The sequence below is a fragment of the Phaethon aethereus genome, assembly GCF_964289735.1.
Source record: "Phaethon aethereus genome assembly, chromosome: 5".
Taxonomy (NCBI): domain Eukaryota; kingdom Metazoa; phylum Chordata; class Aves; order Phaethontiformes; family Phaethontidae; genus Phaethon; species Phaethon aethereus.
Genome location: NC_138579.1, coordinates 17,996,377 through 18,009,552, shown reverse-complemented (window position 1 = coordinate 18,009,552; position 13,176 = coordinate 17,996,377). Strand labels below are relative to the sequence as shown.

Here is a 13,176-nt window from a genome sequence, read left to right as displayed (position 1 = left end):
TGGTTTACAAGGGAGCAAGCAATATTTAGTCTTGCAGCTGTCACAGGTAACTGTGCATCTGGGACCTCTGTTTCTTCCACATTTATTGATGTAAATTGAGGATCACTCTACTAAAATCAATTATGGCAGTTTTTCAACTGGTGCAAATCGATGCGACTCTCAATACATAGCTAAGGATCTCACCTCTTCAAGCTCCCCCATCCCTAAAGGCTTTACTGTTGCTTTTCTGAATGCCCATTCTTTAACAGCAGTTAACAGTAGGAGTGATAACGGCCAAGACTGATCCTGTCGATGCTGCACCATGCAGTCGTATTTCAGGAAGACAAGAAACCTGCACAGTCAGATAGGGTGCCTTATGAATTATCACTGTGTGGGCGTCAGGCCACAAAGCCACCCACACAGATGGAGTTGAGAGCAGGAAGGAACCGGGAAGACGTAGCGCACATGCATCTCTTTCACTAGGAGTCCTGCCATTGATACTTGTGAGTTGTTCATACGCTTGTCTATACAGAGACTGTCTCTATGTAGTCAAAAAACACCGTCAAGCACCACATATGAGAATAAACAGGAGCTTTTTACTAAGAACACAGAGCAGAAAGGGGACTTTCCTTTTGACTGTGAAAGGAGAGACAGCGCTTTGCATCAGAAGGGTAAAACCACACTTGCTGTTAATTTCACAGAGAGCACAAGACCTTGCTGAGGCTGTGTTGGCTTCCCAAGCCATTTGACTCTCCCAACGTGATTCCTGATGCTGTGACACCATTTCATCTCCTTCCAAAAAACACAACTGTAGCTAAGAAAGGGGCAACTGTGCTCTTTCTGGTACCTGTTGCCAAGGCAGGTCTGTTGAAAGCGGTTACCAGCCAGCCCTCAAGCTGCCCTATGTCCTACCTGGGTGCCTGCCACCTACCTGGGTCAGGCAATCTGCTTATTGGGTGCCCTCTACCTACTTTTTGGCTGGAAAAGAACAGCACTTGAAATATCTACAATTTTCTAGATGTTCATTATATATTTTCCACAGATGTCAGCTGACAGTATGCCTGTGTAATCACCATGCAAATACCTCACCTGTCCATCCAGCTACATCCTCCTTCTGACCACTGATGGATACATGTGTGAGAAGTCAGCTACTCGCACAGGCTATCTAAGTCTGTTGAATTCTCAATACATGGTTGAATGTCTTCAGGTTCAAGAGCAGATTTGATCCTCCTGCTCTGTTTTGAGCTGCAAGAAACTCAGGAAGATTTGCTGCTAGATTAATACTAAAAATGTTAAAAGGTTTCTGGTGGAGAAAGCAGATTTCTTTCTATATTGAAGACAGCTTTTCACATTCCCAGTGCTGTCTCCACTAGAAGCTTCAGTTTCCCATGATATTGCATTGTTTATCCAACTCCTCCCATCTCTTGTTTATTTACTTATGGTAAATTCAACCACTTCTGCTTTGTTTGCAAGAGTGTTAATCATGTTATCTGCTATTCTGGCTGACAACCACATATTAAGCAGGAGTCTTCCATTGTAATAAAAATGTCTCTTTCTGAATGCTGGCAAATCTTAGGTCTTTACTTGGCTTTCAGTCATGTAAAAAAGGCATTCTTTGCTAGCTGAATTTAAAACATTTGCCTTGCTTCCTCTTAAGCAAGTGTCATGGTCAATACCAATAGTTTTTGATAATGGCATAGAATGAAAACTCTTGCTAAAAAGGAACATATACTGAGCTGATACAAATGGAAATAAATCACATCATGCATTTTCACATCTTCTTTAATCAGTAAGAGCACGCAGAATTCATATGTCACTTCAGCTAGTGATAGTCGGGTTAACTATTTTTCCTATGAAGAGCGTACTGTTTGTAGCTATATCGAAAATCAGCATGAGGAAGGGACGGTTGAATTCAATGGTTGGAGGAAGAGACATTGTCATTATTTCAGCAGCAGTTGCTGCTGCTGCCTCAGTACCTCTCTCATCAACATCCAAAGCAGCCTTATGAACAACCTAGGAAGAAAGAAAACAGACAGTCATTCTAGGCAGACAACAGCCACCTGAGAGATGAATCAGACCCCTTTTAAAGCAGGCCTGCTTTGAAGGATCCACTGAGAAGTGAGTAGAGGCAGCAGAGATGTGAGCTGTGTTGTTGTAGTCATGGCTGCTTTAAATGAGGACCAGGACAGAGCTACAGAAATCTCCTCAAAAGAAAAAAAAAGAAATCCCAGGCTGTTTTTCCTCTGTCCCAAAGATTGGATGAAGGATGGAGGTTCCAGTTCTAAGAGTTTGTCTGCACCTCTGAAACTGAGTCTCCAGGGTGGGAGGACAGGCTGTGGTGTGCCCAGGGGCATTAGCAGCTCCCCTCGAAGAGCCGGGGGTTGATGTTCCTTTCATGTTCTAGATACTGTCCAAGAAATCTTGGCCAATACCAGCCTTGGAAAAAAAGAAATTTGCAGCAAACTAATCTGATCTCCACTGTCACCAAGGGCTAAACTCCTCTTGTAGGCTTGCATGCTGAGGCCAGGGTGGGCACAACTGCAGGCAAGCTGGGAGCTGAATTTAGCTGGTGTTTCTGGATGCTACCGCAGAAGCATTTTCCTGTGTATTTGTGTAAGAAAGGAGAGGGTCAACAGCCATGGACTTACTTTAGAAACCTTCAGTTCTGGAGCGCCAGTGATGCCAGAGAGATCTGCCTGGTCGGTGAACACATCTACAATTCCCATCTTGCTAAGGGTGTTTGTTATTTCATAGCTCCCAGAAATAGAAAATTTGGGGAAGTAGAGGCTCACCAGTCTGTTAGGTAGAAGAGAAACACAGAAGGTGGTGAGAAGTACTTTTCACTGAGGTAAGTGATGGTGAGAAAGCTGTGTAATTCCCATGAGTGTCAAACCCCAGGAGGCTGGACCCTGAATGTACGGTGAGCCTTAATTCAATTGCTGGTGCTTCTCATGGTGATACAAGCACTAGCATTCTTAATAATAATAGTAATATCTATCTGGTGTTTTGCTTCATCAAATCTGAGAGCACTCTGCAAAGGACAGTAATGAGAGCCCCTTTTTACAGTCAGAGAAGATGAGGTGCAGAGGTGTCAGCCCATGTCACTCAAGCAGGTGGAGACATAAAGTGAGGCATAGACAGATTCTGTTTAGGGAGAAGTGTAGCAAACCCCAGCACTTCAAAGAAAAGCAGTGTTTTTGGCATAACTGTGGCATTTGCCATGGCTTCAGGGAAGATCTGTGCCCTGCTGCCTGTACCTTTGGACACCTTGTCCTCTAATTGTCTTCCTCCCAGGGGCTGGCCACGTTCAAGTTTGCCTTTGGCTGTGAGCTATCTGTAGGCAGCTCCTGCTTAGTATGCTTTCTGTTCGATTATTCTTCATGCACTGTCTAGGGAGCCTCGGAGCCTCCAAGTCACCTACTGTAGTGATTACCCTGTAGTTAGCTCAAGTCTTTTGCTTCCTCGCCCAGAGACATCTTGGATTGAATAGCAAAACAGATGGGATCCAAACCCTACTGCTGTAGCCTTTACGTGATACTGCCCAGCGCACTAGAAGACAATGGGACCAAGTGTATTAATTAGCACTGGCATCAACATAATAGTGGAACTGAAATTGCCCTTTGGTTCTTACAACCTCTCCCATGAAGAACTTATTCCTATGTAGATGAGGATTTTCCTGATTTTCATAGAATCACAGAGTAGTTTTTGTTGGAAGGGACCTTTAAAGGCCATCTAGTCCAACTCCCCTGCAATAAGCATCTTCAACTAGATCACGTTGCTCAGAGCCCCATCCAGCCTGACCTTGAATGTGTCCAGGGTTGGGGCATCTACCACCTCTTGGGGCAACCTGTTCCAGTGTTTCATCACCCTCATTGTGAAAAATTTCTTCCTTATCTCTAGTCTAAATCTGCCCTCTTTCAGTTTAAAACCATTACTCTTTGTCCTATTGCAACAGGCCCTGCTAAAAACTCTGTCCCCATCTTTCTCAGAAGCCCCTTTTAAGTACTGGAAGGCTGCAATAAGGTCTCCCCAGAGCCTTCTCTTCTCTAGGCTGAACAACCCAAACTCTCTCAGCCTGTCTTCACAGGAAAGGTGTTCCACCCCTCTGATCATTTTTGTGGCCCTCATCTGGACCCGCTCCAACAGGTCCATGTCTTTCCTGTGCTGAGGGCTCCAGAGCTGGACGCAGCACTGCAGGTGGGGTTTCACCAGAGCAAAGCAGAGAGTCAAAATCCCCTCCCTCGACCTGCTGGTCACGCTTCTTTGGATGCAACCCAGGATATGGTTGGCCTTCTGGGCTGCAAGCGCGCATTGCCGGCTCATGTCCAGCTTTTCATCCACCAGTAGCCCCAAGTCTTTCTCAGCAGGGCTGCTCTCAATCCCTTCATCTCCCAGCCTGTATTGACATTGGGCGTTGCCCCAACCCGCCTGCAGGACCTTGCACTTAGCCTTGAACCTCATGACGTTCACATAGGCCCATTCCTCAAGCTTGTCCAGGTCCCGCTGGATGGCATCCCATCCCTCAGGCCTGTCAACTGCACCACTCAGCTTGGTGTCATCTGCAAACTTGCTGAGGGTGCACTCGATCCCACTGTGTCACTGATGAAGATATTAAAGAGTACAGGTCCCTATATGGATCCCTGAGGGACACCACTTGTCACCGATCTCCATCTGGACATTGAGCCGTTGACCACTACCCTCTGGACATGACCATCCAACCAATTCTTCATTGACTGTACAGTCCACCCATCAAATCCATTTCTCTCTAGTGTAGAGAGAAGGATGTTGTGGTGGACTGTGTCAAAGGCCTTACAGAAGTCCAGATAAATGACATTGGTAGCTATTCCCTTGTCCGCTGATGTGGTCACTCCATCACAGAAGGCCACTGGTTTGGTCAGGCAGGACTTGCCCTTTGTGAAGCCATGCCAGCTGTCTTGAATCACCTCCCTGTCCTCCATGTGCCTTAGCATAGCTTCTAGGAGGATCTGTTCCATGATCTTCCCAGGCCCAGAGGTGAGACTTAAAAGTTGGTAGTTCCCAGGATCCTCCTTTCAACCCTTTTTAAAAATGGGTGCAATGCTTCCCTTTTTCCAGTCACCAGGGACTTCACCTGACTGCCAAGGCTTTTTCAGGCAGTGTGGAGAGTGGCTTGGCAACTCCATCAGCCAGTTCCCTCAGGACTCTGGGATGCATCTCATCAGGTCCCATAGGCTTATTATATATGTTCAGGTTCCTCAGGTGGTCTCCACCCTGATCTTCTCTTATAGTGGGAGGGACTTTGCTCCTTCAGTCCTCATCTTGCAGTCCATCCACTCAAGAGGTGCGGAAAGAGAGCTTGCCAGTGGAGACTGAGGCAAAGAAGTTGTTGAGTACCTCAACCTTCTCATCCATTGTTACCAGCTCACCAGTCGTGCTCATCGGAGCACATCACTTTCTTTGTGACCAGCAGGTCACTTTCTTTGACCTTCCTTTTCTGGCTGACATACCTGTAGAAGCCCTTCTTAATATTCTTTGCGTCACTTGCCAAGATCAGCTCCAGCCATGCCTTGGCCTTCCTGACCCCATCCCTACACAACTGGGGTGTCCCTGTACTCTTCCCAGGATACCTGTCCCTGCTGCCACTGCCTGTGCATTTCTTTCTTACCTTCTAGTTTGACCAGCAGGTCTCAACTCATCCATGCCAGCCTCTTGCCTTCCTTTCCTGATTTCTTACACCTGGGGATCGAGAGCTCTTGCACTCTATGGAAAGAGTCCTTTAAAGATCTGCCAGCTCTGTTCTGCCTCCTTGTCCCTGAGGGCAGTTTCCCAGGAGGTGCTATAGACTGACTCCTTGAAGTGCTGGAATTTTTCTTTCCTAAAATTCAGGGTCCTGACTTCACTCTTCACCTGCCCCCTATCCCTCAGGACTGCAAACTCCACCAGTGCATGATCACTGCAGCCCAGGCTGCCTCCAGTCTTGATGTCACCATTTAGCTCACTTGTTTTGGTGACCAACAGGTCTAGTATGGCATCCCCTCTGGTAGGGCTGCCCATTACCTCGCGTAGGAAGGTGTCCTCTGTGCATTCCAGGAGTCTCCTGGATTGCCTACAGCTCGCTGTGCTACTTTTCCAGCAGATATCAGGGTGGTTGAAGTCCCCCAGTAGGACGAGAGTCTGCGAGCATGATACTACTACATACACTACTACAGGAGTAGCTGGAGTGAGAAAGCTTTGTCAATAGGCTCCCCTTGATTGGGCGGCCTGTAGTAAACACCAACCACGAGGTTCCCTTTGTTGCCGTGGTCTCTGATTCTTACCCATAACCTTTCAGCCTGCTCGTGGCTATTGAGACAGCTCTTTGCACTCTATCCATTTCTTGTTGTTGAGGGCAATGCCTCCGCCTTTCCTTCCTTGCCTGTCCCTTCTGAACAGCCTGTAGCCATTGGTAGCTGCATTCCAGTCTTTTGCAGCTGAGAATTCTGCATTTTTATGTTTCGTATTTGATGTGTCACATTATTAGCTCACATCCAATTTGCTACCCATTATGTTTTTATTAACTGTGCTGGCATTTCTATAATGATGCACCAAGAATCATGGGTGTGAACTCCATAGCCTTATTAGTTGTGAATCAGAGCAGAGCCTGGTAAATTAGTCATGCATTAACTTGATATTACTCATCTACTGGTGCTAAGATCTCTTCCCTCCCAGACAAACAAGGTTGTAAAACATCTTAGCTTATGTTAGTGTCTTATGGTAGGAGCTAACAGAACCTCACTAGATTTTTATAGTTTCAAAACAAAAATGCCAGAAAATCAGGACACCCACAGTTAATCACTAACCTGTTCTAACAACCACTGTGTGCTGCAACGGTTCTTGTAAGAAAGATATTTGTGTAGGACATACTACGTATGTATGCATTACTACAACCCATTTAAGTTATGGTTTATTTAAGGTTTAGACATAAGTCTGAGTCACTGTGTGTCAGTGACAGAGGTAAAACACATTAGCTGGAACCTAGTGAGATTTGCCTTAGAATTACCATCTTCCCATTCAGTCAATGGACTGTTTTAGAAACCAATCTAGGCTTGCTATTCAGGACTCCTGGAAGCCCATCAAGATGGTCTCTGCTCTGGTGGGGGGAGAAGCAAGTCACTCAGGCATCAACAAGAGAATAGTTAAATACCAACCAGCTGTAAGATTTTTACAGCTAGGGCACACAAGCCAAAAATAACTCACTCGGTTCCCAGAATCAGCAAGTTCATTGTGTTTGCATTCCCAAAAAAGAAAAAAAGACTATAAATCTAGGTGCCGCTGCAGCTGACTGGCAGAAGATTACCTCTGGAAGAGATGGTCTGACCATTCCTGGATGGTTTCCTTGACCAGAGTTTGCTCTAACTGCTTCATTTTCCCTTCTGCTGGCAGAACCAGAAATGCAGTAGCACTCCCATTATAATGAAGTCGTACCACAGTGCATGACAGCTCCTCATCAAAATAGAAGTCGAATCTGCCCGTCTGGTGCATCATAGGGACTTTTACAGTAGTTTCAGCATCCACAAAGAACTCCTTTTCTTCAGTATACTCTGGTTTAAAAGGCTTTTCCCAGTTGCCTGATACAGAGAAGGAGAAGGCAGCTGAATATCCCATGTCCCATCCCAGCATAAACTGTATTTTATATAACTTGTAATAATATTCACCTATTCCTCCATTTGTTAAATTCAGAATTTTCAAACATAATGTTTTAAAATGTGTATCATAGTAAGGAAAGAATCTTTTAACGGGTCAAAAGAGTGCGTTAGATTCCAATTTCACTTCATTTTTCAGATACCAGTAATGAAATAATTAGGCATTTTCTTTGTACCTACCACTGTTTTTCTATTCAGGTAACGTAAGGGGACTCTCTGTAAGTTGTCATTTGAGGGCTTACCTGACATCATCTGTATACTCATATACTGTATGCATTTCATTTCTATTGACTTTAATCATAAGCCTCAATTTGTAGATAAATTTAATGTAGGATCTCATATCTGAGTGCTGTTATGTCAGGCTTAAGAGCACATCATCTAACCCACAGCAAAAACGCACTGTGTTTCCACTTTGTTCCTTAAAATGTCCTCCTCTGTTCATCAATAGCTTCTTCCATATATAAATATGTTACTGTGTATACATAAAGGACTCTGATAGGGAAATAAAAAATAATATGTAGTAAAGTAGGCCATTGCATCATGCATACTTTTAAATGGAGGCATTAAAAGGATTAGGTCATGCATGTGTCTCAGCACCTTCACTGAAAATTAGAAGAACATGGGGCAATTGGAGTTACGGCTAAACCCACAAAAATGAGCTCAGGCTGCACGGGAGCCAGCGGCTTGGAGCAGACTTCCCACGGCTGCCACAAAGAGAACCAAGTCTGTGTGGCCCCTGGATGCCTCCCCATGCCAAGTGGGGTCCTGCCACCTCTCCACCACCTCCAGTAAGCCATTAGGGGCTCTTCTGGCCCAGCAAAGAGCATTTGAAATTTCCCCCAGAGCAATTTCCAAAGGAGGTAGCTGACATTAGATCTGTTGATAAGAATAAATAACATGAATGTGAATCCTAGAGGACTTACCTTTAAAGAAAACAAAGCTAGCCAGAAGCATTACAGTCTGTGGATCCATGTCCTTGACCAAATTAGTAATTTTCCCATGTGTTTTCCTCTCTATATAATCATTGATCTGCTTCTCAGCCTCTGTGGGACTGTTAAAGTCAGTGGTAAAAGCCTCCAGCTGGTACAGAACTTTGGCATCATCTAAAAACTTTTTTAGAGGTTTCAGCTTCTCTGTTAGAAAGATGGCATTCCCCATGTTGAGTTGGACCTCGCTCTGTGGATGGCTCAGCATGTGGACAAGGTTGTGGAAGCCTTCATGTATCTCTTTCTCCTGAATCTCTGTAAGGTTGAAGGCGAGTCCTTCCAGGATCTGAGTCTGAGTGGTTGATCTAGCCCCTAGGGCCAGCATCGCAAATGCTGTGGAGATGCTTACAGGAGAGAAGAAAATGTTCTTATTAGGTGCTTCCAGTGAAACCTCTTTAAAAAATTGAAATGCAAAGTCAGCATTGTTCGGCACTAGTTTGAGGCAAGCGATAGCTTCACCTCTGTGATGCATGTGATGTCTAGGTTCATTTGGATCATGTCCATTGTGGCGGTTGGGTGGGAGCTCACCATGAGCAACAGCATGAAGACCAGCCAGTAGCAAACTTACGTAGAATGTGGTCTTCATCTTCTTGTATTAAAATCCTATGAAAAAAAGAGAAGCTATTACTAAGGAAAGAAAATTAATTGAGTAGAAATACTTATTCTGTCATTCCCATCAAATAAGAAATCTTATCTTTTTCTTTTTTCCTCAGTTTCCATGTTCTCCAACTCTGACAGATTTTTTTTTTTTTTTTCCCAGGCCTCCTGGCAAGACTCTGCCAACTCTTTCTGCTACCCTCATCCTAAATATCTGCAAAGGCAAAATTCAGCATGGATTAGCTGAATACACAGCACCCTCAGCAGGACAGAGAACAGAGCATATCCCACCAGAAAACACACCATGGCTAATCACTGGAGGGCTGCGATACCCCTGTGCCTTTGACGCAAAAGTTCTAAGATAATTCCTGGAAAGAACATCATTGAAGATGTCTGGATGTTTTGTGAGTAAAGGGAGAAAGATGAAATTCATGCAAGTGGGCAGCAATGAGTAGCTACATACAAACAGAATTTGAGCAAACAAGCATAAAGGAGATCTTTAAGTAAACGTTTGATCAGATTGATAAGGCACCCTATTTCAAGAGAGGACAAATGGTGGCGGCTGTTTTTCAGTAGCAAACCAAATATAAAGCCCTATGTCTCTAAGGAATAGGTGCTCACAGTCCTGCATTCTCCATAACATCAGAGGGAACAATTTGTATTCGTAGTTGAATATCCAGTTACAGTTAGACCTGCAAAACATTTTCGAGCTATAATCAAATATTCAAATATTTTTGTGTTTGATATAAGTATTTCTAAAAAGCAGACCTATTTGCAATAACACCTACTGTGTTACTGACAAATGGTAGAACAATAAAGGTTCTTGGTAACTACAGTTTCAATTACTGTGCATAGTAGCTTTAAATTATAGTTTGGCCTCCTCTGATTTTGACATTGAAATGATAATTCTCAACATATCTGTCTACTTGTAACTCAACATAAGAGCTCCAGTTCTGAATATTTAAAACTGCTCAGTGAGCCAATGCATTAGTCAGACTTTGAATAGAAATCAACTCCCAAACAAGCATCAGAACTAAGCCTAATCTATTTCCACGTATCCAGCAGGCCAATTCAGAAGGTGCCTCTGGATAAATTATTCACTGTGAACTATTTACTCAGCTGCAGTCATAATTTATTAAGAATAACATGAATACCAAAGAATGAAGCAGTTCGTTTTAAACATGTCACCATCTGTTCCCTATCTCATCACATTTAATATTTATTACAAAACATAACGGGTAGATGGACTTTTCTATATACACATTGAACTGCCAATTTCTATTTATTTGGAACGCAGAGTAGACATGGAAGTTAACTGACCTGGCCTCAAAATTATGGCTAATAGATACAGCATAGTTTTGCTGTAAGGGTTCTGTAAAATATTGGTTGCAGTTTTCTGAAGGTTTTTTTCCTATCCTGATATTTTTGCTCTATATAGTTATGACATGTTTGCATTTTGTGGTTAATTTATGTACTTTCATGGAATTAATTTCATTTTATTACAGCTCTGAATTCACAGCTAATTAAATACAATCTGAATCTGAATCATCCATCTGTTACTCAGTACTGGCCAATCACAAACAGTCAAGACTCATGAGTCAACCCTCACAATAATCTTGATAATGATTGATTTTAAAATCATAGAATTATAAAAGACTCAGCAGCTGCAGTTTGTAGAGGTCTTTTTTGTTGTTTAAGCCTTGAAGATACAAGTGGCCCACTCTACTAGGCCCTTCTTTGAAATCTAAAGGTACTTTTGTGATAGAATTTGTGTCCTGTAAGCCTTTAGAATATGATTGGGGATTGTTACTTCATACTCGATATTTACTATTCCATTTGATATTATTGTGGCTTCTAGGTTAGCAAGTGATCAGCCAGTAATAAACTGACAACAGAGACCCTTTCAGTATGAAGTAGAAAATGCATATCGTCTTAATTATTGAGGGATTTTCCTACCAAGCATACTTGCTTAAAAAGCAAAGAGCTGAGAACCTGTGCTAAAAAGACCTTAGGGAATTTGCTATCATCTGAAGGGGCTAATTTTGCAGGAAGCTTCTGATCTTAAGACCTTTACTCATATAATCTCCAGAAAAACTGTTTGTCCATAAACATGGGAGTAGAAGTGAAAAGCTCTTCAATTCTAATTCTAAATGTACACTGACTTGTTGAATAGCCTGGAAGAAAACCCATTTACCTCTCTGCCTCTTTTCTTCTCTTTTTCTTTGTTACGCAATGACAATATATTTGTGGCATTCAAGAAAATGTTGTTTTCATGAAGAACATTCAGTCAAACCAGGCAATGGCATAAGAGCATGGCAACACCTGGAGGACAGTGTTCCTTTAAGCAATTTATCTGTAATAGACTTGTCGATAACACTTGTTGAATATATTACCTCTTCCCTATCACACAATCTTCCCTACCATGCAATCCAGAATGGCAGTACTTATTTTGGACAGTATATCCTAGAAAGAAAATGGAGAAAACAGAGATTAGCTGAAGTTACCCTAGAATAATTCCACCAGAAGCCCTGGAAGTGAGCTGGACTAAGTTTTGTGAGTGACAGAACTTGCTTTTTGTGGATATAGCTAATTTGTCCACTTTAGGGCTGATTTTTATCTCTATGATTTGCAGAGAGAATTCTGAAGACAATTTTCTGTGTTTAGAGTCCCATGTAGTAGTCCAGGAGATATGTATTCATCCCATGCCTCTCCCATAAGGGGTCCGCACTGATAATGTCATTTCAGACAACAAGAAAATTTGCACTGCTCAGAAACATATGCAGGCATGAAATAGAAAAGCTGTTTGCTCACCAGATGGTGCTGCTTACCTCCTGACTGCTTCTAAATAAGGAAATCTGAAAAATCTGTTGCTGAAAGCTGCGCTGTGAGGGGCATCAAGCACATCAAGACATGGCCCCATCACCACCAGTGGTGGCTGCTGAAGTAATCTCAGCTGCTCAGGGCCATAAAGAAAAGAAATCACTCAAACACACAAAAAAGTCACAAAAGAAAGGCTTGACTAGCCACATCTGTGACTGAGAAAAGTAACTCAGAAGCCTACTGTCCAGGACCACTTACTCTTAGGAGAAACACAAACTCACATGTGCTTTCCTGGCTGGCCAGAAAGGTCTCTGCGTACCTAATTGTACGCACCTGGACATGCTCAGGAGCTTTTCCAGACTGATCATCTAGATATTTACTTTTCTTGTCATTCAGATGTTTGACACCTCTGTGCCTGAGGCCCCAGAGGACACTGCAAGCACAAGCCAAGGGCATTGCATTCTGCAGAGAATCCAGTCACTGTAACTATTTCATTAAAAGCAATTCCTTTTGCAGCAGAAACATGGAAGCCAAGTTTACACTATCTTTTAGAAATACATGTGACTGTTGACATGTGTCCCCGGTGTCATCTATCTTCTGTAAGACATCTTAGCATTGGAGAGCTCACTTGGGAAGCGCACCCACCAAGAGTGACATCACCCATTTCTAGGCCTCCTTTTACCTGGAAACAGGTGAACATGAGCTCTCACTCTTCTACTAGGCCACCGTCAGCATTTGCTGTTGAACCTGAGTTACTGTACGTACTCAAGGATGAAGCATCACTGAGCCCAGAGGATAAAAAAGAAGATAAAAAAGAACCAGTTCAGTGGTTAGGGCAGTCAGGTGGGACAGAGGAGATTTTCTTTTCTCTACAGAGCAGCACCAGTCCCAAGAACAGATCAGACCAAGTTCCCAGTTTCTACTTTCTAGTGTGCACTTGACAACTGCCCGGTCTCTGGCTCCATGAACATGTTGGCCTCACTGTGATCTTAGTGCCCCATAGCATGTGGAGAACACAATTTTCTCTCCTTCCCTCTCAATGATCCTGTAATCTGATGATGAGAGCAATAAGCAGAAGTCTCATCTAAAAGGGAAGCAGACCTTAGATATCCCATTCCCTAAGCAGACGTATT

At 43.3% G+C, this 13,176-nt stretch overlaps 1 protein-coding gene across 1 annotated transcript; it reads right to left on the bottom strand.

Moving 5' to 3' along the window:
* Positions 1-1,797: 1,797 nt before the first annotated feature.
* On the bottom strand, positions 1,798-9,664 carry LOC309405689 (alpha-1-antiproteinase 2-like; the record flags this gene model as incomplete). Its single annotated transcript, XM_082000532.1, has 4 exons — positions 8,564-9,664; positions 7,295-7,565; positions 2,628-2,775; positions 1,798-1,992 (listed from the first exon to the last, which is right to left on the bottom strand). The coding sequence occupies exons 1-4, from the start codon at positions 9,210-9,212 to the stop codon at positions 1,798-1,800; spliced, it is 1,263 nt and encodes a 420-aa protein (XP_081856658.1). The 5' UTR covers positions 9,213-9,664.
* Between the last annotated feature and the right edge of the window lie 3,512 nt (positions 9,665-13,176).